The following is a 23,349-nucleotide window of genomic DNA, read 5'->3' on the forward strand; positions in this document are numbered from 1 at the left end:
CAGGCTCCAGGCTCTGAGCCATCAGCCCAGAGCCCAATGCAGGGCTCAAACTCACGGACTGTGAGATCGTGACCTGAGCTGAAGTCGGAGGCTTAACCGACTGAGCCACCCAGGCGCCCCAGAAAAGACTTTTAAAAAGTAACTCAATATTATTAAAGGAACTGCCAGCCCCAGAAAAGACTTTTAAAAAGTAACTCAATATTATTAAAGGAACTGCCAGCCATTATTTTTATGTTAAAATTTTTAACTAGGCAGCATTTTCCAAATTGTGTTCTATGAAACACTAATCCTGTGAAATGCTCCTCATAAAAAATGAGTCTGAGGTCAAGTAAATTTGGGAAGTGCTAAGTATAAAGAGTAAAATGCTAACATCATTTTGACTCTCTAAAGTGGTGAGGATGGGGATGTGGCAGAATATGCCTCTAAGTGCCAAATCAGCAGTGCCGATTATTAGTATTAGAAGAAACAAAATATCAAGAAGTATAAAGTAGTGACACAGTATGGTTAATAAAAATTCTATCATGCTTTAGTTTATTTTCTTCAATAAGATCTATTATGTAACATGACTCATTTCTTTCCCTCTGTCTATGCCTCTTGGAAAAAAGATGCAAAATTTAAATCTGGAAACTATGCTCTATTGCTAGAATGACTTGAAGAAATACAACATTAACATTTTAGGGAAAGGATATTTTATTTTATAGATTCTATCTCTATTCAATTTGTCCATGGCATTAGGTATTTTAAAGTTCTGGTACAGTGGGGCACCTGAGTGGCTCAGTTGGTTAAGCATCTGACTTCAGCTCAGGTCATGATCTTACCGCTTATAAGCTTGAGTCCCACATTGGGGCTCTGTGCTGACAGCTCAAAGCCTGGAGCCTGCTTTGGATTCTGCGTCTCCCTTTCTTTCTGCCCCTCCCCTACTTATGCTCTGTTTCTCTCTCAAAAGTAAATAAACATTTAAAAATTTTTCAAAAAGTAAATAAAGTCCCGGTACGGCCTCAGATATATGAAAAAAAGGATTGAATAAAATATTAAAGGGTTAGAAAACAATAGATAAGAGAGGGCCAGAAGAACAACAGAATTTATATGAAACTAATTTTCAAAAGCTAAATAACAAGAAAAAACTTGAATTCTATTTATAATGGTCTTTAAAGGAAGGATAAACCATCCTGAATAGTTTTTTCCTGAGGAAGTACATCCTTTACCACTGTTAGGATCACAGAACCTTGACATTTTATCTTCTGATTTAATGCCAGCTATCTGTTTTCACTGCAAAATAAAATGGTCAGAGAATCCAATTGCAACCATGACCTTTATGGATATGAAGAAGACATCCAAGAACCAGAAATGGCAGTTCATCAAATTAGGATAATTCTAATAAACCACGGACTTATCAGAGGAGATAAGAAAATGATCCTCAAATGCAATGTTCAAAAGCCTACTTAGTTCAAAAGCAAAAAGAGTCTACTTAGACTCTAGACTACCACTAAACATTCCTGAAGGTTTGAAGACAGAATCAATTTCAGGCTCACTGACTTGCCCAACCCTCAGAATTTCAAGCAGATTACTTCCAATATTATTGAACCAAATAAAGAACTGATAGTCACCACTGAATTGCCTAATCATAATGACAATAATAACCAACATTTATGGTACACTTCTTATATGCACCAGGATTTATTCTAAGTAATTTTTTATATATTAACTCATTTAATCTTCCAACAAGCTTTGCTCAGAGACATATATTCTAGTTTACTGATTTTTAAAAAGACACATTACTATCTGCCTGTCCATATACATACAAACACACACACACATACACACACACACACACACACACACACACACACACACCTCCTATAATTAAAAGCAATGTAAGGTCATATTACCTTGGCAGAAATTATAAGAAAGAATAACTTTAATATATTGAATTCAATAATAATTTTAATATACTGAATTCAAAAGAACCTGGAAGTTCAAGCACCCAAAATAACAATAAAAACAACAGTGAACACTTAACATAGTGCTTACTATATGCCAGATACTGTTCTAAGTACTTTGCATAGATTAACTCATTTCATCTTCATGGCTGTTTTGTGCAGCAGATGAGGAAACAAGCAAAACGAAGCTAAGTAACTAGGACCCCTAGGACCTGAACTACCCTGGGACAGAGCTGGATCCACCTAGCCATTTGCTTCCAGCTGTCAGCTGAACCACCACACTTCTGCTCTTGTTGCTTCAATGTGAAAAAAGGTTTAAAGGAAAGAAGAACAAAATTAGATGGACCCTCAGAATGCTGTGACAAGAAGATATTCTGTAACTCTGTATTACTTCAAACACTTTAAAATTACAAACTATACATGGAAAGCAGCAGTCATTGCCTGCTTGTAGTCTCTTTGAAATAATTCCTTACATTTTAAAAAATGACTGAAAGACATACCTATTAAGAAATTGTTCCGTAAGATTCTGCTGCTGATCGGGACCATCCTCCTGATTCACACCTCCTTCGAGCAGCATTTGTTGGTATATCTGCCGCTGTTGCTCCTTCTGTTCCAAATGCTGTTGATAGCGTAATCTTTGCCTATAATATTCTTGAAATTGTTCTGTTGAATCTCGAAGCTTAAAAATATTAGAAAATATATTTTAACAGACTATGATTAAATACATGTCCCTACTCAACAGTAACTTCTATAAACGCTGGATGAAATGTGCAAGTAGCTATATTTAACAATTAGAAAATACTTAATATATTGCTCTTTGAAAAATAACATAGTATCCATGAGTTTTTATAATCAAGTAGATCAATTAATTTACTTTATTCTATAGCAAAAGACTGACCAAAATGAATGGTTACCCTGGATCTTTGACTAATGCAAAAGAAAAATATATATTATAGTTGTCACAAGGGGGTTAGATCTGTATTGCTTGAAAAAAATACTAAGAGAAGACATTAGGATTTAATAAACACAGTATTAGCCTTGTCCAACACACTTAATTTAAGCAGGTAAATGGTTTAATAGGTTACTCTAGAGAGAAACTTTAAAAATTTCCCTCAAAAACAGTACCTTAATTCAGGTTTCAAACGACCTTTCACAAGAAAGTAGAAAAAATGAATGGTAAACTTAATCCCAACATTCCTGCTTCATTCTTCCAAAGAACTGTATAGCACTCAAATTTACAGGACTTGGATATTCCAATATTGGCAAAGAAAGACTCCTCTGCCAAGGTGGAGTCTGGTCATATTACAAAGATCATGTGAACCACGGTTACCCTGGAACTAATCAATTATCTTTGAAATTGGCCAACAGTGACAATAAGCTTAGCCAAGAGTCTTATACAACTAACTTAAGCTAAAACTGTCTCCCTTTTCCAGGAAATAGTAACAATCCTCTTCCATTTCATAACTTAATAGCAATAACTCTGAGAAAAAATTATGTGTCCTTTTAAATTTTTTATTGTTGGTAAAATAGAAAACTTGTCATCTTAACCATTTTCATGTGTACAATTCAGTGGCATTAACTATACTCACAACATTGTGCAATTATTACCACTATTTCCAAAATTCTTCATCACCCTAAAGAGAAACTCTGTAACCATGAGGCAGTAACTTCTCATTTCTCTCCCTCCCCCAAGCTCCTGGTAACCTCTATTCTATTTTCTCTATGATTTTGTCAATTTTAGATATTTGATATAAGTGGAATCATAATATTTGTCCTTTTGTATCTGACATTTCACTTAGCATGATATTTTCAAAGTTCATCCATGTTGTAGCATATGTCAGAATTTCATTCCTTTGTGTGGCTGAATAATATTCCATTGAATGGATATACCACTTTTGTTTATCCATTAATCTGTGAGTGGACACTTGGGTTGTATCTACCTTTTGGCTACTGTGAATAATGCCTCTATGAACATGGATGTACAGATACCTGTTTGAGTCCTTGCTTTCAATGTTTTTGAGTGGAATTACTGGGTCATACGGTAATTCTAAATTTAGCTATATTTAAGCTATATTTTATTTATATATTTATATTCTATATTTAATTCTATATTTAAGGTACCACCAATCCATAGTGACTGCACCATTATACATTCAAATCAACAACGTATGAGGGTTCAAATTTCTCCACTCCCCACCAACACTTATTTTCCACTGCTTTGAGTTCAGCCATCCTAGTAGTTGTGAATCTATATTTCATTGGGGTTTTGATTCGCATTTCCCTAATGACTAGTGGTATTCAGCATCTTTTCGTGTGCTTATTGGCCATTTGAATATATTCTTTGGAGAAATGTTTGTTCAACTTTTTTTTTTTTTAAGTAGGCTTCACACCCAGCATGGAGCCCAATGAGGGGCTTGAACTCATAACCCTGAGATCAAGACCTAAACTAAGATCAAGAGTCAGATGCTGAACCAACTGAGCAACCCAGATGCCCCTCAACTCCTTTTTCATAAGTTGAATTGTCTTTTTGTTGTTGAGTTGTAGTTCTTCATATATGCTAGATATTAAACCCTTATTAGATATATAATTTGCAAATATTTTTCCCACTCTGCTGGCTGTCTTTTCACTTTTCTGATAATGTCCTTTGATGCGCAAAAGCTTTTAATTTTGATGAAGCTCAATTTATCAATTTCTACATTTGTTGCTCAAGCTTTTAGTATCATATCTAAGGATACATTACAAAATCCAAGATCACAAAGATCTGCCCTTATGTTTTCTTCTAAGAGTTTTATACTTTTAGCTCTTATAATTAAGTTGTTGATCTGTTCATTTTTGTACATTATGTGAGGTGGAGATCCAACTTCATTCTTTTCCATGTACAAATCCAGCTGATCCATCATCATCAGTTAAAGAGACTATTCTTTCCCCGTTGAATGGACCTGACATCCTTGACAAAAGTCAATTAGCCACAGATATATGGGATTACTTCTAGTCTCTCAGAGTAGTCCATTGGTCTATATTTCTGTCCTTATGCAAGTACCAAACAGTTTTGATTACTGTAGCTTTTGTAGCTACTGTAGCTTTGTGGCTTTGCAATCATGAACTGTGTGTGAGTCCTCCAACTTTGTTCTTTTTAAAGATTGTTTTGGCTATTCAGGACACATTACAACTCCATATGAACTTGAATACTGGCTTTTCACTGCTGCAAAAAAGGTTGCAGAATTTTTTTAAAGGAATTACATGAAATCTGTAGATCATATTGGAGAGTACTGACAACAATATTAAGTTTGCCTATGTGTGAACACAGGATATCTATTTATTTAGATCTTTTAAAATTCCTTTCAGCAATGTTTTATAGATTTTAGCATACAAGTTTTTCACCTCCTTGGTTTAATTTATTCCCAGGTATTTTATCCTTTTATATGCTATTGTAAATGGAACTGCTTTCTTAACTTCCTGTTCAGATTGTTCAGTGTTGGTAGTATAGAACCACAACTAACTCTTATTGTTGCTCTTGTACTCTGTAACTTTGCTAAACTCGTTTGTAAGCTCTAGTAGCTTTCTTATGAATTCTTTGGGATTTTCTATAAACAGAATCATGTCATCTGTAAATAGAGATAGTTTTACTTCTTTGTTTCCAATCTGGGTCGGCTTTTGATTCTTTTCCTTGTCTAATCTCTCTAGCTACAACTTCCAGGAAATGCTGAATAGCAGCGGTAAAAATAGGCATCCTTGTCTTTGTTCCTGATCTTAGGGGAAAGCTTTTAGTTTTTCCCCAATGAGTAAGAGGTTAGCTTGGGTTTTTCATAAATGAACTTTACCATGCCAAGGAAATTCCATTTTATTGTTAGTTTTCTGAGAGCTTTTATCATGAAAGAGTGTCTGATTTTGTCAAATGCCTTTTCTGCATCAATTGACATGGTCAGATGTTTTTTTGCCCATTATCCTACTAATGTGACATACTCCATTGATTGATTTATTTAATGTTGAACTAACCTTGCACTCTGGGATAAATTCACTCGGTCAGGGTACATAATCCTTTGAATATACTGATGAATTTAGTTTGCTAGTATTTTGTTAGGGTTTTAGTTTCTATTCATGAAAGAAATTGGTCTGTAGTTTTCTTTTTCTTTCTTTTTTTTAAAGTTTATTTAGTGTGAGGGGCACCTGGGTGGCTTAGTTGGTTAAGTGTCCGATGTCAGCTCAGGTCATGATCTCACAGTTTGTGGGTTCAAGCCCTGCGTGAGGCTCTGGGCTAATAGCTCAGAGCCTGGAGCCTGCTTTGGATTCTGTGTCTCCCTCTCTCTCTGCTCCTCCCTGGCTTCTGCATTCTCTCTTTCAAAAATAATACACATAAAAGTTTATTTTGAGAGAGAGACAGTGTGTGAGTGGGAAAGGAGACAGAAGGAGAGAGAGAATCCCAAGCAGGCCATCAGCACAGAGCCTGACACAAGGCTCAAATCCATGAACCATGAGATCATGATCTGAGCTGAAATCAAAGAGTCAGACCTTAACCGACTGAGCCACCCAGGCTTTAATTTTCTTTTCTTGTAATATCTTCATCTGGCCTTGGTATTAGGGTAATGCTAGCCTCACAGAATGAGTTAGGAAGTATTCCTTCTTCTTATATACTTTTAGAAGATTTTGAGAAGGACTGATGTTAACCCTACCTTAAATGTTTGGTAGAATTCATCCATAAAGCCACCTGATTCTGGATTTTTCTTTTTTGGAAGGTTTTTGATTACTGATTCAATCTCTACTCATTGTAAGTTTGTTGAGATTTTCTATTTCCTCTTGAGTCAGCTTAGGTAATTTGTGATTTCTAGGAATTTGTCCATTTCAACTAGGTTATCTAACTTGCTGGCTTACAGTGGTCATAGTATTCTCTTATAATCCATTTTATTATTGTAAAGTTGACAGGAAAGTCCCCAGTTTTATTTCTGATTTTACTTGTGTCTTTTCTCTCTCTCTCTCTCTCTCTCTTTTTTTTTTTTTTTGGTTAGTCTAGCTAAGGGCTTGTCAATTTTGTTAATTTTTTCAAAGAATCAACTTTTGATTTTATTGATTCTCTATTGTTTTCCTTTTCTCTATTTTATTTATCTCCCCTCTAATCTTTATTACTTCCTTCTGCTAAAATTTGTTTTTCTTTTTTCTAGTTCCTCAAGGCATAAAGTTAGGTTATTACTTTGAGGACTTTATTCTTCTTCTTTTAAATTTTTATTTACTTATGGGGCACCTGGGTGGCTCAGTCAGTTAAGTTGGCTCAGTCTGACTTCAGCTCAGGTCATGATCTCACAGTCCATGAGTTTCAGCTCACATTGGGCTCTATGTCGACAGCTCAGAGCCTGGAGCCTGCTTTGGATTCTGTGTCTCCCTTTCTCTCTGCCCCTTCCTCACTTGTACTCTCTCTCTCAAAAATAAACAAACATTAAAACATTAAAAAAAAAAGTTTTATTTATTTTGAGAGGGGAGGGGCAGAGAGAGAGGAAAGAGAGAATCCCAAGCAGGCTCCATGCTGTCAACACAGAGCCCAAATCAGGGCCCAATCTCATAGACTGTGAGATCATGACTTGAGCCAAGATCAAGAGTTGGATGCTTAACCAACTGACCCATCCAGGCACCCCTTTTCTTTTTTAATGTAAGCATTTACAGGCATAAATTTCCCCTGAGCACTGCTTTTGCTGTATCTCATCAATTTGGAATGTTGTATGCTTTGGTATGTTGTTCATTTTTATTAGTTTCTAGGTATTTTCTAATTTCCCTTGTGATTTCCTCTTTGACCCACTGGTTATTTAAGAGTGTGTTAATTTCTACACATTTGTGAATTTTCCAATTTTCCCTCTGTTATTAATTTCTAGCTTCATCCCATTATGGTCAGAGAAGACACTTCATGTGATTTCAATTTTTTAAAATGTATTGAGATTTGTTTTGGGTCCTAATATATAGTCTATCCTGAAAAATGTGTATTCTGCTATTGTTGAAGTGTTCTTTTTTTTGTTAGTATCACTTTATTTACATATTTGTATTCAGATATTGTTAGTATTCACATATTCACAAAACAAGTTACAAACACTTGGAATACTATCACTGACCTGAGGGCCTAAGAAAACAACTTCCTCTAAAAAAGACTGATACAGGCACCTCTGGGTAAAAAAAAAAAAGGTGCACTGGGGCACCTGTGTGGCTCAGTTGGTTGAGTGACCGACTTCAGCTCAAGTCATGATCTCGCAGCTTGTGGGTTCAAGCCCTGCATCAGGCTCTGTGCTGAAAGCTTGGAGCCTGGAGCCTGCTTTGGATTCTCTGTCTCCCTCTCTCTCTGTCCCTAACCTACTCACATTCTGTCTCTGTCTCAAAAATAAACAAACATTAAAAAAAAATTTTTTTTTAAAAAGGTGCATCCTCCAAAGCAACAAAATTGTTGGAGTATTCTACAGATGTCTGTTAGGTCTAGTTGGTTTATAGTGTTGTTCAAGTACTTTGTATCCTTATGGATCTTCTGTTTAGATGTTTTATCCATTATAGCAGGTAGGGCATTGAAGTCTCCAACTATCATTTCTCCCTTCAACTCTGCCAATGTTTGCTTCATAGATTTTGGGGTTCTACTGTTTGGTGCATATTTATAGATATTTTTAAATATATTAAAAAAAACTTTTTTTAACTTTTATGTTTATTTTTAAGAGAGAGAGAGAGAAACAGAGTGCAAGTGGGGGAGGGACAGAGAGAGAGGAAGACACGGAATCCAAAGCAGACTTTAGGCTCTGAGCTGTCAGCACACAGCCTGGTGTGGGGCTGGAACCCATGAACCGTGAGATCACAACCTAAGCCGAAGTCGGACACTTAACTGACTGAGCCACCCAGGCGCCCCTTAAAAAATTTTTTTTTAATCTTTACTTATTTTTGAGAGAGAGAAGTGTGTGAGAGGGAGAGGGACAGAGAGAGGGAGACACAGAATCTGAAGCAGGTTCCAGGCTCCGAGCTATCAGCACAGGGCCCAACACAGGGCTTGAACTCACAAACCATGAGATCATGACCTGAGGTGAAGTTGGATGCTTAACTGACTGCGCCACTCAGGCGCCCTATATTTTTAAGTTTCTTTATTTTGAAAGAGAGAGCATAATCAGGAAAGGGGCAGAGAAAGAAAGACAGAGAGAGAGAGAGAGAGAATGAATCCCAAGCAGGCTCTGCACTGTGAGCACAGACCCCAACACAGGGCCCAAACCCACCAACTGTAAGATCATGACCTGAGCCAAAATCAAGAGTTAGACACTTAACCACTGAGGCACACAGGTGCCCCTTATATGTATTTTTAACAATATTTTTTCTGCTTCATTCTTAATATTTGGTTGAAAACAAAAAAATTTATTGAACGTTTAAAACTACCTCTTCATTTCTTCTAAGTGGCATAATATATAAGATAAAATTTATCATCTCCTTCATAATACAATTTCCTTTCTAAAACACCACAGAAAAATAATTTAGTACTCTAAAGACTTTGATAAAAATGGCGCCTGGGTGGCTCAGTAGGTTAAGCATTCGACTTCGGCTCGGGTCATCATCTCACAGTTCATGAGTTCGAGCCCCATGTTGGGCTCTGTGCTGATAGCTCAGAGCCTAGAGCATGCTTCGGATTCTGTGTCTCCCTCTCTCTCTGCCCCTCCCCTGCTCAAACTCTGTCTCTCTTGTTCAAAAATAAATAAACATTAAAAAAGAAAGACTTGGATAAAAGTATTTTCTATTACAAATGTCATTTCTGAGGTGCCTGGGTGGTTCCGTCAGTTAAGCATCCGACTTTGGCTCAGGTCATGATTTCACAGTTCATGAGTTTGAGCCTCGCGTCAGGCTCTGTGCTGACAGCTCAGAGGTCTGTGCTGACAGCCCAAAGCCTGGAGGCTGCTTCGGATTCTGTGTCTCCCTCTCTCTCTGCTCCTCCCCTGCTCACTCTATGTCTCTCCTTCTCTCAAAAATAAAAAATAAAAAAAATTTTTTAAATGTCATTTCTTGTTCATTACATCTAATTAGTAAAATATAGAGCATATCAAGCTACCCACATTTAATGTGAGTTCAATTACTTGAGTCTTGAAATATGTAAGATTAATGTAAACTGTGGTATTTTAGATTGTTAATAAATTCACCTGTTAAAAATTCTCCAAAATACATGACAACTAAAGATACCATATATCCTTAAGGGAGAAAATGACTTAATAAGTCTAGATATTCTCTCACCTACTCTCAAATATTAAAAAATTCCATTTACATTTACTCAAGCAAACACTATTATTTCTTACAAAGAGAACAACTCTAAAAGACACTAGATGTATTAAATAATACCTCATTTTTTTCTTGCTTAGCTGGTCCTGGATTCTGTGCTCCATTTGCAGGTTCTTTTTCTGAAACTGAACTCTGGCCCAGGACTTCACTGCTTATAGGCCGCTGTGCCTCAACAGGTGTATCACTTCTTCCAGAAAAGTGCAAAAAACAAAAAGGAAGAGGTGGGAGTGAAGGAAAAGATATTTTAGAGAAATTTTAATTAAAACAATGACTATTTAGTCTAAATGTTTACCAAATGTTCAAAAATAGATTTTTTAATTTTCCTTTCTTAAGTGTATATATAAGGTTTTTTTTTTTTTTTAATAGAATATGCCTATAATGGAAGAGCACTGGATTATTAAGCCAGGAGGGTAGGGGGTCCAGTCTAAAACACGATTTGTGGTCTTTGGAAAATCACTTACATTCTCTGTGGCTCAGCTTCATCTATAAACTGAACTGAATAATAAGCTGGATGACCTAATGCCTAAATTCTCTTTATGAATCTTAATGTGTGATTCTGTTACCCAAACATTAATTTTTCCCCTCCAATATGTTTCAACAAAAATTTAAGAACTGTTTATTAAAAGGCTTTCTTTGGTTTATTTGCACTTAACATAAAAGCTAAACATACATGTTTCCAATATTTTTAATGTATACTAGTTAGTAAGCTTAACATCTCTGTCAGGTTGTTCCTAATATTCTTCTAAACACTAGCAATTTCTACTTTTTGTAGTTATTCTGTTCAAAATTTTTAATAACTAACATCATCCAAAAATGATGAATACCTCAGACACTTACACAGATAACCTGTTGGCACAAGGCACCATGGGAACATATACAAAAGTAAAATGACCTCTGCCTTGAAGGAATTTGATTATGAGAGGGCTTCATAATGGCCTCTCCAGGCAGAGTATGTAATACATAACAAATTACACTTGTAGAGGTCAGGAAGCAGAGCTAAATAGTCATCTTCATAAAGGCACCATTGGTCAGAAGCTTTCTAACTGATAAGTACCTCAACATACATATATACACATGCGCCCAGAAGAGGAAGGAGAAAGACTTGAAGAAGTTTTCAGGACCAATCTCTGCTGTAACCTGCTAATGCCCATAAGAAGCCCAATTTTATGCCCACAAGATAGATTTAATAAGAGTTATTAACTATATATAAAATAAAATGACCTTCATAATGTAACATTTAATTTTGCAATCTATACATTTCCATATGTATTGTCTCATTTAACTTGCACAGTAACTTGTGAAATAGGTTGTAACTCTCATTTCACAGATGACGAATAAAGTGATTTTCCTAAAATTGCATAGCCAGTAAATAAAGGATTTCAATCTAGATTGTCAGGTTCCAAATCCAATGCTGATTCATTCCTGAGATGTTTTTGGGTTGGGTTTTTTTTTGTTTGTTTGTTTTTTGTTTGTTTGTTTGCCATTTAATTTTGAGACCATTACACTGAATAGCCAAAGCTTATATTTTTCTCAACGGATTTTTCTTCCTTTTTTGTTTGGAGTTTGTTTATATTTGAGTGAAAAACTATCTTTACAAAACCCACACTCTCTTATAAACCCTTCTTTTGTGTTTTATCTTCTTGTTCACCATAGTAATTCCATCACTGTATCCCCGGAATGCAGCATGACACTAGCACAGAATAGACACTCAAAATATTTTTAAACAAATACTGACTTCAAACGTATATCACCACAAATAAGAGGTTTCTTCAAGTGGCATCTTCAAGATAATTGTGTAATAATCTTACCAATATTTTTAAATTACACCTAAAATATTTTTAAGTTTATTTATTTTGAGACAGAGAGAGGCAGAGGGGGAGAGAGAGAGGCAGACAGGGAGAAAGAAGCAGAAGGGGAGAGAGAAAGAGGCAGAGGGGGAGAGAGAGAATGAGAGAGAGAGAAGGAGAGAGAGAGAGAGAATGAATATCCCAAGCAGGCTCCACACTATAATAAGCACAGAGCCGGATGCAGGGCTCAAACTCACAAATCGTGAGATCATGACCTGACCCAAAATCAAGAGCTGGGCACTTAACTAACTGAGCCACCCAGGTACCCCACACCTAAGATAATTTTAAAAACAAGGTTAACTTTTTCCAAAGTAAATTTTTATACTTATCCACAGCACAGTAGCCTACCTATAGCATGCTATTAGCAGCCCTTTTGACATATTGTCTTTAACAGGAGTATGACACTCAGAGGGGGGAAATCTGTATTTACTAAGCACCGCACATGCTTGCCACTCTGCTAGGAACTTTATCTCACTTTGCAAGTCAACACCCTATTTTATACAGATGATCACTTAGGCTCAGAGAGACTAAGTAATAACGGTCCCAAGGTCACACAACTAGTAAATGGCAAAGCTCTTGCTCAAGTCCAAGTCTGACTCCAAAGACCATTCATTATTCCACACTGCTTTGCCTCTTAAGTCTTCCAATTTCACAGGCATGACAGATATTTTCTTGGTTATGCTACTGCTCAGCTAGTAACACATGTATTACTCACATTTTAATATGTCACATTTTACCTCTCTACTTATTCTATAATGGTCTAGTAGCTTATACTCCACTTCTTTCTGTCTTTAGTCATTCCTCAATTTCTACTGCTCCTTTACATAGGCAACAGCACATGTAGAGTCAGAATTGGCTAGATTTTTGTGTCTCTTTTCTTTAGAAGGACCATCCCTTTGTGGGAACGCGAACTGGTACAGCTACTCTGGGAAACAGTATGGAGGTTCCTCAAAAAACTAAAAATAGAGCTGCCCTACGAGCCAGCAATTGCACTACTAGGTATTTATCCAAGGGATACAGTTGTGCTGTTTTGAAGGGACACATGCACCCCCATGTTGATAGCACCACTATCAACAATAGCCAAAGTATGGAAAGAACACAAATGTCCATCAATGGATGAATGGATAAAGAAGATGTGGTATATATATATATATATATATATATATATATATATACACACACACACACACACACACATATATATAAATATATATATATATACACACACAATGGAGTATTACTCGGCAATCAAATAGAATGAAATCTTGCCATTTGCAACTACGTGGATGGAACTAGAGGGTATTATGCTAAGTGAAATTAGTCAGAGAAAGACAAGTATCATATGACTTTACTCATATGAGGACTTTAAGAGACAAAACAAATGAACATAAGGGAAGGGAAACAAAAATAATATAAAAACAGGGAGGGGGACAAAGCATAAGAGACTCATAAATATGGAGAACAAACAGAGGGTTACTGGAGGGGATGTGGGAAGGGGGATGGGCTAAATGCATAAGGGGCATTAAGGAATCTACTCCTGAAATCATTGTTGCACTATATGCTAATTTGGATGTAAATTAAAAAAAAAAATTAAGAAAAAAAGAAAGACAATCCCTTTGGTGAACAAGTCCAAACATTATACTGACGAAGAAGTTCCAATCATCTTACATACCCAGAAGAATATCAACAGTTCTCCTCAGAAGAATATCAACAGTCCCTTAGAATTGAAGCCCAACATACCAGACAATGAAAATTTTCTTTAAAGAGATTGGAAAGTCCAAGAAAAGTTTAAGATAGTCTCTACCAATGTTCAAGACTCTATTCCTTTGGGATTTAGATAATAGGATCCTTCGATATTAAGTTATACTCATCCATTTTCATTACTAGATATCATCTCTATCTTTCAAGTAGAGCAATAAGATGACTCTTAAGTCACCCTACGCTTGGGGTGCCTGGGTAGCTCAGTCAGTTAAGCATCCAACTCTTGATTTCAGCTTAGGTCGTGATCTCGTGGTTTATGAGTTTGAGTCCCGTGTCAGGCTCTGTGTGCTGACAGTGCAGAGCCTGCTTTAGATTCTCTTTCTTCCTCTCTCTCTGCCTCTTCCCTACTCATAGTATCATACTTCATAGTATCAACTCTGAGTATAGGAAACCAGCCATATGTCCCAGTGGTTTTCCTAGAAAGTGAGGGAAGAACTTTTCTAACTCTTGAAATAAAGAACCGCTAACCAGGAAATTATTATTTCATGCCAAGTTTGAAAGAAAAACTGAGTGCTGGTTTTAACCCTTATTTCCTTCATGTATATTAAGAGTTACTAGAGGGAAGCTTGGGTGGCTGAGTCGGTTAAGCATCTGACTCAAGCTCAGGTCATATCTCATAGTTCGTGAGTTTGAGCCCTGCATCGGGCTCTGCACTGACACTGTGGAGCCTGCTTGGGATTCCTTCTCTCTCCCTCTCTCTCTGCCCCTTCCTATTTGCTCTCTCTCAAACTAAATAAATAAACTTAAAAAAAAAAAAAGAGTTAATAGAAAAAATAATCAGAGTGGAAATAATCAGAGATTTTTACACACACACATTCAATACTATTTACTATTCAGTACTATTCATATAGGAGAAAAAAGTGGAAATAATCTGCTATCCTATGATGAGGAATTAGGTAAAATTATGATACAGTCATACAGTGGAATACTGCATACATCATTAATCATTTATCCCAATAAATGTTTAAAAATACGAGAAAGTATTCAAGATCAAATTTTAAAAAGCAAATTATGTGAATATATATAGTACATTCCCAATCTTTAAAAATGTATTCATAGAAAAAAGACATCATCGAAGTGTGAGATTACATGGGATTTTAATTCTCATATTTATACTCTCCTGTATTTTCCAAAATGTCTTCAATGCACATCCATTGCCTTAATAATAAGCAAAATAATAATACAGGATATAAAAATAAAGATTCTCATTGATAATTTTAATTATCAAAATTTATTTTAGAAATGCTTTATAAAGTTTAAGGACTAACTTTCAACTAAAGGGACTTGAACATTAAACACACACACACAATCTCACACTCTGAATAATTTCTAATTTTTATGAGGAAATACTTACCGTTCAGGGGATTCTTCATAAATACTGTGACATTCTGTATTCTCAAGCATGAGACTTCTACTGAGGTTTTGTACCCCTGGATAATGAAAGTTAGCAAAGGAGTGTGACATTGGAGACGTTTTGTTTCCAAGGTCTGAGATTCTCTTATCATGACTGGTTAGGCCACAAGTGAGGCCATCTAAAGCAGGATTCAGAGAGCGGGTCATATAGGCATCAGCTGATTGAGGCCTTCTCATTGGAGACGATGGATAGGGAGAAAGTTTGCTGATAAGAGGAGTCAAAAGATCAGCATATGCAGCTTTTGTAGGTTTCAGAAGTTTGTCAACATGAATATTAAGCATTTTCTGTTCAAAAGCACAAGAGAAGACAGAAGATGGGAGATTCTGAAGCCATGACAATAAACTCAGATCCAAGTCATCACAACCATTACCACATAAAAGGTCAATGCCAAGAAGTACTTCACTTTCTGTAATTTCTTCTCCAGTTGCTTTACTTTGACAAAATTCTACACAGCATTCATAAAGTAGGCCCTTCATTACAAGCTGAAATAAACGATTGTTACTTGCTTTAAACCCAGCCTCACTTAGCTTCCTATCAGCAGGGATGAATTCTGCAACCATGACACAAGCCTCTTCAAAACAGTGAACTCGTGCAGTGCTTGGATTCCAGTCCTTAAATTCAGCATGATTGGTCAGACGAGGCAAAGTCAAAAGCAAACAGAGCTTGCTGTAATCATCTTTAGAAGGACAGTACTCTTCTAGGGCATGCAAACATTGCACAGCTTCTTGCATGGTAAATTCCAGCTGTAAGAAAAATATAAGTGATCACTACAAAGAAAGATGCTGTGAGATATGAAAACAAGAGTATTTTAATCAAATACATTTAATCAAATGTTTTATAAAATATTTTATAAAATGTTTTAAAAAATATTTAATCAAATATTTTATAAGCTTTCATAAACTTTAATTGCAAAAGGATAAACTCTAGTGTCACAGAGTACTCATATAATTTGCAGGCTATGTAACAACTCTAAAGTCAGGAGCTAAAATATTTTTTCACTATTAAAATAAAAATATGAAATAATTTGGTTACTTAGCAAATTAAACTCTTACTATAAGAATAGTGTTTGGGGCACCTGGGTGGCTCAGTCAGTTAAGCGTCCGACTTCAACTCAGGTAATGATCTCACAGTTTGTGGGTTCGACCCTGTGTCTCCCAGGCCTGGAGCCTGCTTCAGATTCTGTGTCTCCCTTTCTCTCTCTCTGCCCTTCCCCCACTTGTGCTCCCTCTCTCTCTCTCAAAAATAAGTAAACATTAAAAAAAAGATATAAAAAAAATAGTGTTCTAGGGATGCCTGGGTGCTGGGTGGCTCAGTCAGTTAAGCACATACTCTTGGTTTCAGCTCAGGTCACGATCTCACAGTTCGTGGGATGGAGCCCTGAGTCAGGCTCCGTGCTGTCAGCGGATTCTCTCTCTCTCTCTCTCTGCCCCTCTTCCACTAGCACTCTTTCTCTCTCAAAATAAATAAGTAAACATTTTTTAAAAATATTGTTCTAGTTCAGGCTTTGGACTATCATTCTCAAATGTATACTTTTTTAAGGTCAAGAATAATTGAGCACTCTAGAAATGAAAACTGAAGCATGCCAATATTCAATGGTTTATGAAGCTTGCTATCACTCCAGCTTACCCAAAAAGCAAAAAGAGTCATTCTTAAACTTGCTGTAGGAGAAATTTGTGTGGGGAAAGAAAGCAAACTGGGGTGGTGGGGGGGGGAACTCTACAGTTTACAGTTCATTTGCTACAAAAATAGTATGTTGGGATGCCTGGGTGACTCAGTCAGTTAAATGTTTGACTCTTGATTTTAGCTTAGGTCATGATCTCATGGTCATGAGATTGAGTCCCACGTTGGGCTCCATGACAGGTGTGGAGCCTGCTTAATATTCTCTCTCCGCCCCCATCCTTTGTCCCTCCCTGACTCATGCTCTCTCTCTCTCTCTCTCTCTCAAAGACAAAAGAAAACAAAACAAAACAAAAAACCTAGTATGAAGACAGAACAAAGAAAGCTTAGCTGAGAGAAAAATTACAGTAATTTGTATACTGAATATTATCTTAAATCATAAGCTTTTAATGATGTAAGGAATCTCAGAGTTTATGGAATTCACCTTTCTTTAGCTTACATATGGGAAAAGTTAGGGAGCAGATTTAACTAAAGTAATTCAGTTGGTTAATGACAAAGACAAAGTAAAAATTAAGTCTTTTGACTTACAGTGTTCTTTTCAAATTTAAGCGTCACTGTGGGGGCGACTGGGTGACTCAGTGGGTTAAGCATCCGACTTCAGCTCAGGTCATGACCTAACAGCTGGAGTTTGAGCCCTGCATCAGGCTCTGTGCTGACAGCTCAGAGCATGGAGCCTGTTTCAGATTTCTGTGTGTGTCTCTCTCTCCCCCCCGCCCCCACTCATGTCTGTCACTCTCTCTCAAAAATAAACATTAATAAATTTCAAAAATTAATAAATAAAATAACCATTACTGTCTGGCAAACATTTCTCTTACTATATATGAAAGTTCTCATTGTAATATATTTTGAGTTTATTTCAATGAACACTTACTTACTGGCACTTAATAAGTTTCCTTGGTTTGGGATATAACAATACTATAATTAAAGCTTTAAAAATAACTCTCTAATCAAAAAAACCCTTAGTATCCTTAAATTTGAATTGTCATAAAGACACACATATTTTATCAAAAACCACCTCTGTTGTTGTACTGATCATTGGGGTATTGTATGTAAGCGATAATCACTGGATTCTATACCTGAAACTAATATTACACTGTAAGTTAACTAACTGGAATTTAAATAAAAACTTGGAGGGAAAAAAAAAAACACCTCTGGATCAATGTAAATACTGAAAAAACAAAACGAGGAAGTAAACATAATCCACTTCTGGAATAAAAAAAGAAGCAATGATGTAGAATCTTCAAGTCAAACATCTACTGTAATCTAAATCACCTTAAACAGGAAAAGCACACACTCTCCAACCAGCCAGCCATTCATTTATCGTCTGTGTCTAAATCTTGGAACAAGTTCAAAAGCATTATAGATTGAAAGTACTCCAGCTGCAAAAGAGTAGATCTTATTCCATCCCAGCTCATAAAAACTTTGAAAACTCACGATACTAATCTTTTGTTTTAGTAAATAAAATACTTATGACTGAAACAAGACTATAGCGCAAACCTTCAGGAATAAAAATCTTACATGCTGGGGCTCATCTTCTGCTGACATTGCATTATTAACACACAAGGCTTCTAAAAACTTCTGCTTCAGGATAATATAACGAAACCTGTGAAAAATAAAATACAAAACATTAAAATGATTAAAAAGCCGAGTTACGACAAAGTCAAAGATTAGAAATGAAACCCAGGTTCTTAGAGCAAAACAGACCAAGTTTGTCTTAAAGGGCTAATTATTCCTCTAAAAAAAGATTTTTAAGAAAAATTAATTTTCCAATGTCTCATAAATCAAATGCCTTTATAAGTTACTATAACCACCTTTGCTTTCAAAAAATTATTTTTTTAATGTTTATTTTTGAGAGAGCAAGTGTGTGTACACACACACACACAGACACACACACACACACACACACACACACACACACACAGGCAAGCTGGGGAGGGGCAGAGAGAGAGGAGGACAGAGGATCCAAAGTGGGGTCTGTGCTGACAGCGGAGAACTCAAGGTGGGGCTTGAACTAACAAATCATGACCTGAGCCGAAGTTGGATGCATAATGAACTGAGCCACCCAGATGGCCCTGCTTTCAAAAAATTCTTAAAATTTGGGGCACTTGGAGCATCTGACTCTTGATTTTGGCCTAGGTCATGATCTCGCAATTCATGAGTCTGAGTTCTATGTCAGGCTCCGCACTGACAGTGCGGAGACTGCTTGGGATTCTCTCTCTCCCTCTGCCCCTCCCCTGCTCTCTCTCTCTCAAAAATAAATAAACTTTTAAAAAATTCTTAAAATTCTTAAATTACTATTTTTTTAAAATTTAGTTTTAACATTTGTTCATTTTTTTGAGAGATGGAGACAGAGCATGAGTGGGGGAGAGGTAGAGAGAGAGAGAGAGACAGAATCTGGAGCAGGCTCCAGGCTCTGAGCTGTCAGCACAGAGCCCAATGTGGGACTCGAACCCACAGACTGCAAGATGACCTAAGCTGAAGCTTAACCAACTGAGTCACCCAGGCACCCCAAAATTCTTAAAAGCTTATCACATTGGAGCCACAATTAAAATAATTTCAGTAAGTAAATACAATTTAGTACTCGAAGGATTTCTATTTCCAATATTAATTCTAACCAAAAGCCAAGTTTTATGAAAGATGAAAATTATAATCTAATATGAAATCAAAATCCTTTACATTCAAAATGTCTTGTTTTATTATGTTTTGTTTTATTATTTTGCATTTTATTCAAAATATGTCCTTTTTTCTTTTCAAACATGAGAAAAGTCTAATAAAAATCAGGCTGAAAGAGTAGGAAGAAATGAACATTTCTGAAGTCATAAAATAATCATAAACTTTAAAGCTTTTTAACAGAGATTTTTCAGGGAGAGGTCTACTTGACTTGCCTAAGAATAAAAAATTCTGGATGCTTTAAGCACCTTAAAGAAAAATTATTTTTAAGGACTGAAAGAAAATGAAACTTTAGTCATTCTTTCAACCATTGTTACCGTAGCAAATGTATGTCCAATAAAGCAAAATACTTGCCTTCAAAAAGAGGGTCATCTAATAAGTTGTATGAAATATGTACACTGTTTCAGCAAAGTCTCAAAGGAATGTGAAAACAATTCTATCAGAAGGGGTGGAAAGTATAAGGCAAGTTTTATAAGAGCTGACTCTCAGAAGATGATCAGGTGTGTGCTGTATAAAGGTAGGAGATGGTGAAAGGAATACTATTCCAATAAATGAAGAATGTGCAAAAGCAAACAGGTATCAAATAGCACCAGTGATATGAACAGATGATCAAAAAACAATATAAGGTTGTACTTCCATTGATGGTAGAGTCACTTGTTATCTGGCTAACCTTTCTACAGATAAAATGATAAACCGTAGATAAAATTTTAAAAGTAACTATTTGAAAGCAATGAAGAACAACAAAAAGCTGGTACAACTAGAGGGAAGTCAATCTCTGGCGACGGGGGTGGGGGGGGGAAGTTTGCGGGGGGGGGGTGGGGGGGTGGGGGCAGGGATAAAAAACCTTTGGAGTGAGATTCAAGGGTATAAGGTCTTCCAGCTGGGGGCACTCTCCAGTCAACACAATGTGAGCTAAAACTCAAGTAGAAAGCCACAGTTTCACTTTCTTAAAAAGTCAGCAAAAAGTTTGGTACTGCAAGAGTAGCTGAAAAGCAGGAGGACATCCAAACACAAAGGAAGCCATAATGAAAAATACACCAAAATCTACTGTACAAACTCAGATAAAATCTTTGGCTGTCCCTGAAACTGTGAAGATGCAAGGGAGACTCCAAGGAGCCCAGGGAAAGCAACAGATGGAAGGCTAATTAACTGACAAAGATCTCAGCTGGCATCCACTAAGTGGGAGTGTAACCAAGTTAACTACCTCATGAACAAAAGTCAACACTTTTCAAAGGCAGATAACAGAATCCAGAGCCTCAGCAATGAATCCACAATGTGCAGAATACACTAAAAAAATTTTTTTAATGTTTATTTATTATTTTTAAGAGAGAGACAGAGTGCGAGCGGGAACAGGGCAGAGAAAGAGGGAGACACAGCATCCAAAGCAGGCTCCAGGCTCCGAGCTGTCAGCACAAAGCCCAATGCAAGGCTCGAATTCATGAACTGTGAGATCATGACTTAAGCCGAAGTCAGACACTCAACCTACTGAACCATCCAGATGCCCCATATTTTAAAAGTGACTAGATATGTTTAAAAGAATAAAAGGGCGCCTGGGTGTCTCACTCAGTTGAGTGTCCAACTTCGGCTCAGGTCATGATCTCAAAGTCTGTGAGTTCAAGCTCCGCGTCGGGCTCTGTGCTGACAGCTCAGAGCCTGGAGCCTGCTCCAGATTCTGTGTCTCCCTCACAATCCACACACAAAAATAGTTTTAAAAAAATGAATAGCACCTCAGTCCTGTGGGACAATATCAGTTATCTAATACTGCATAGAGTCCCAGAAGGAGAAGAGAAAAGGGCTAAAAAAAAATTTGAAGAAGTAATGGCCAAAAACTTCCCAAATTTGATGAAAAATATAAACTTACAGATCCAAAAAGTACAGCAAACCCGAAGCAGGAAAAATACAAAGAAACCACACTTAAGCACATCATAATCAAACTGCTAAAAGCAAATGATAAAATCTTGTTGCCAGAGGCAGGAGTTGGAAGGGTGGGCAGATTGGGTAAAGTGGGTCCCAAGATATAAACTTCCAGTTATAAAGTAAGTCATGGAAATGTAATGTACAGCATGGTGTACATTATATAGTTAATAATACTGTTTTGCACATGTGAAAATTGCTAAGAGAGACCTTAAAATTTGTCATCACAAGGGGCGCCTGGGTGGCTCAGTCGGTCACGCGTCCGACTTCAGCTCAGGTCATGATCTCGTGGTCTGTGAGTTCGAGCCCCGCGTCGGGCTTTGTGCTGACAGCTCAGAGCCTGGAGCCTGTTTCAGATCCTCTGTCTCCCTCTTTCTCTGACCCTCCCCCGTTCATGCTCTGTCTCTCTCTGTCTCAAAAATAAAAATGTTTAAAAAAAATTAAAAAAACAAAAACTGTCATCACAAAAAAGTGTTTATAACTATGTATGGGGATGAACGATAACTAGACTTACTGTGATCACAATTTTACAATATATACAAATATCCAATCCCTGTATTGTACATCTGAAACTAATATAATGTTATTTATATGTTAAATATACCTCAATAGGGGTGCCTGGGTGGTTCAGTCGGTTAAGTGTCCGAATTTGGCTCAGGTCATGATCTTGCAGTCTGTGAATTCAAGACCCACATCCGGCTCTGAGCTGACAGCTCAGAGCCTGGAGCCTGCTTCAGATTCTGTGTCTCCCTCTCTCTCTCTCTGCCCCTCTCCCACTCATGCTCTGTCTCTCTCTCTCAAAAATAAATGAACATTGAAAAAAATATATATACAGGGGCACCTGGGTGGCTCTGTTGGTTAAGCGCCAACTTCAGCTCAGGGTATGATCTCACAGTTCATGAGTTTGTGCTATCAGCACAGAGCGTGGAGTCTGCTTTGGATCCTGTGTCTCCTCTCTCTGCCCCTCCCCCCACTCACGCACTGTCTCTCTCTCTCAAAAATAAAAAAAAAAGAACATAAAAAAAATACACACACATACACACACATATATATATACACCTCAATAAAAAAAAAAAAAAGATCTTGAAGGCAACTAAAACAGAAAACAAAAACAACAACAACAACAACAACAACAACAACAACAACAACCATACAAGAGAATCCGGACACAAACACAGCTAAGTGTTCATCAGAAAATAATGGAGGCGAGGAGACAATAGAATGACATCTTTCAAATCTTCATATTATTGGGGCATATGGGTGGCTCACTTGCTTGAGCTCTGTTGGGACTCTTGTATCAGCTCAGGTTGTGATCTCTCAATTATGATATGGGAGCCTACTTGGGAGTCTCCTCTCCCTCTCTCGCTCTGCCCCTCCCCAGCTCATGCTCTCTTTCTCAAAATAAATAAATTATGAAGAAACAACTGTCTCAGATATGGCCCTTGTGACTTTTTGTATACACTGTCAAAAAAGGTAGGTTTATAAATCAGATTTTCAACCAACTGAAGTACATACAACTTGTCCTCTAGAAGTGCTCCAACTCAATGGTATTGAGTATACTATTTTCTAGGAAAGCTAACAGTCTTGTTTTTAAATTTTTGTTTATTATTTTGTTTTGCTATGCCTATACCAGTGATAAGACAATAAAAAATTTTGATGAAATCTTACCTTTTTTTGTCGAATTTTTCCATACATTCTAGAGGCTGTATAAACTGAAGAACTTCATCCCATTGACCATCAAGGATTAGCTGCCTATATAAAGAAAAACACATGCATGTTATCAAATTTGGGTTATACTAATTAAAAGCAGAATAAATAAGAATGAATAAAAGCAGAATAAATGATAAGAATAAATGAT

At 36.7% G+C, this 23,349-nt stretch overlaps 1 protein-coding gene across 10 annotated transcripts in view; it reads right to left on the reverse strand.

The window, feature by feature from the left end:
• The window catches only part of WDR47 (WD repeat domain 47), a 68,806-nt gene that overhangs the window by 24,972 nt on the left and 20,485 nt on the right, over nucleotides 1-23,349 (reverse strand). For 4 of the 10 annotated variants that reach the window (XM_027058432.2, XM_015075137.3, XM_027058430.2 and 1 more), the window contains 5 exons: nucleotides 23,160-23,243; nucleotides 18,405-18,510; nucleotides 15,171-15,973; nucleotides 10,269-10,395; nucleotides 2,441-2,619 (listed from right to left, as the gene is read on the reverse strand). In XM_027058432.2, coding sequence (XP_026914233.1) covers nucleotides 2,441-2,619; nucleotides 10,269-10,395; nucleotides 15,171-15,973; nucleotides 18,405-18,510; nucleotides 23,160-23,243 — 1,299 coding nt within the window. Of the gene's footprint in view, nucleotides 1-2,440; nucleotides 2,620-10,268; nucleotides 10,396-15,170; nucleotides 15,974-18,404; nucleotides 18,513-23,159; nucleotides 23,244-23,349 lie in introns of those variants that run through there. The other 6 variants (XM_053214568.1, XM_027058436.2, XM_027058439.2 and 3 more) reach the window with 4 other exon arrangements.

Source organism: Acinonyx jubatus, chromosome C1, assembly GCF_027475565.1.
Source record: "Acinonyx jubatus isolate Ajub_Pintada_27869175 chromosome C1, VMU_Ajub_asm_v1.0, whole genome shotgun sequence".
Classification (NCBI taxonomy): Eukaryota; Metazoa; Chordata; class Mammalia; order Carnivora; family Felidae; genus Acinonyx; species Acinonyx jubatus.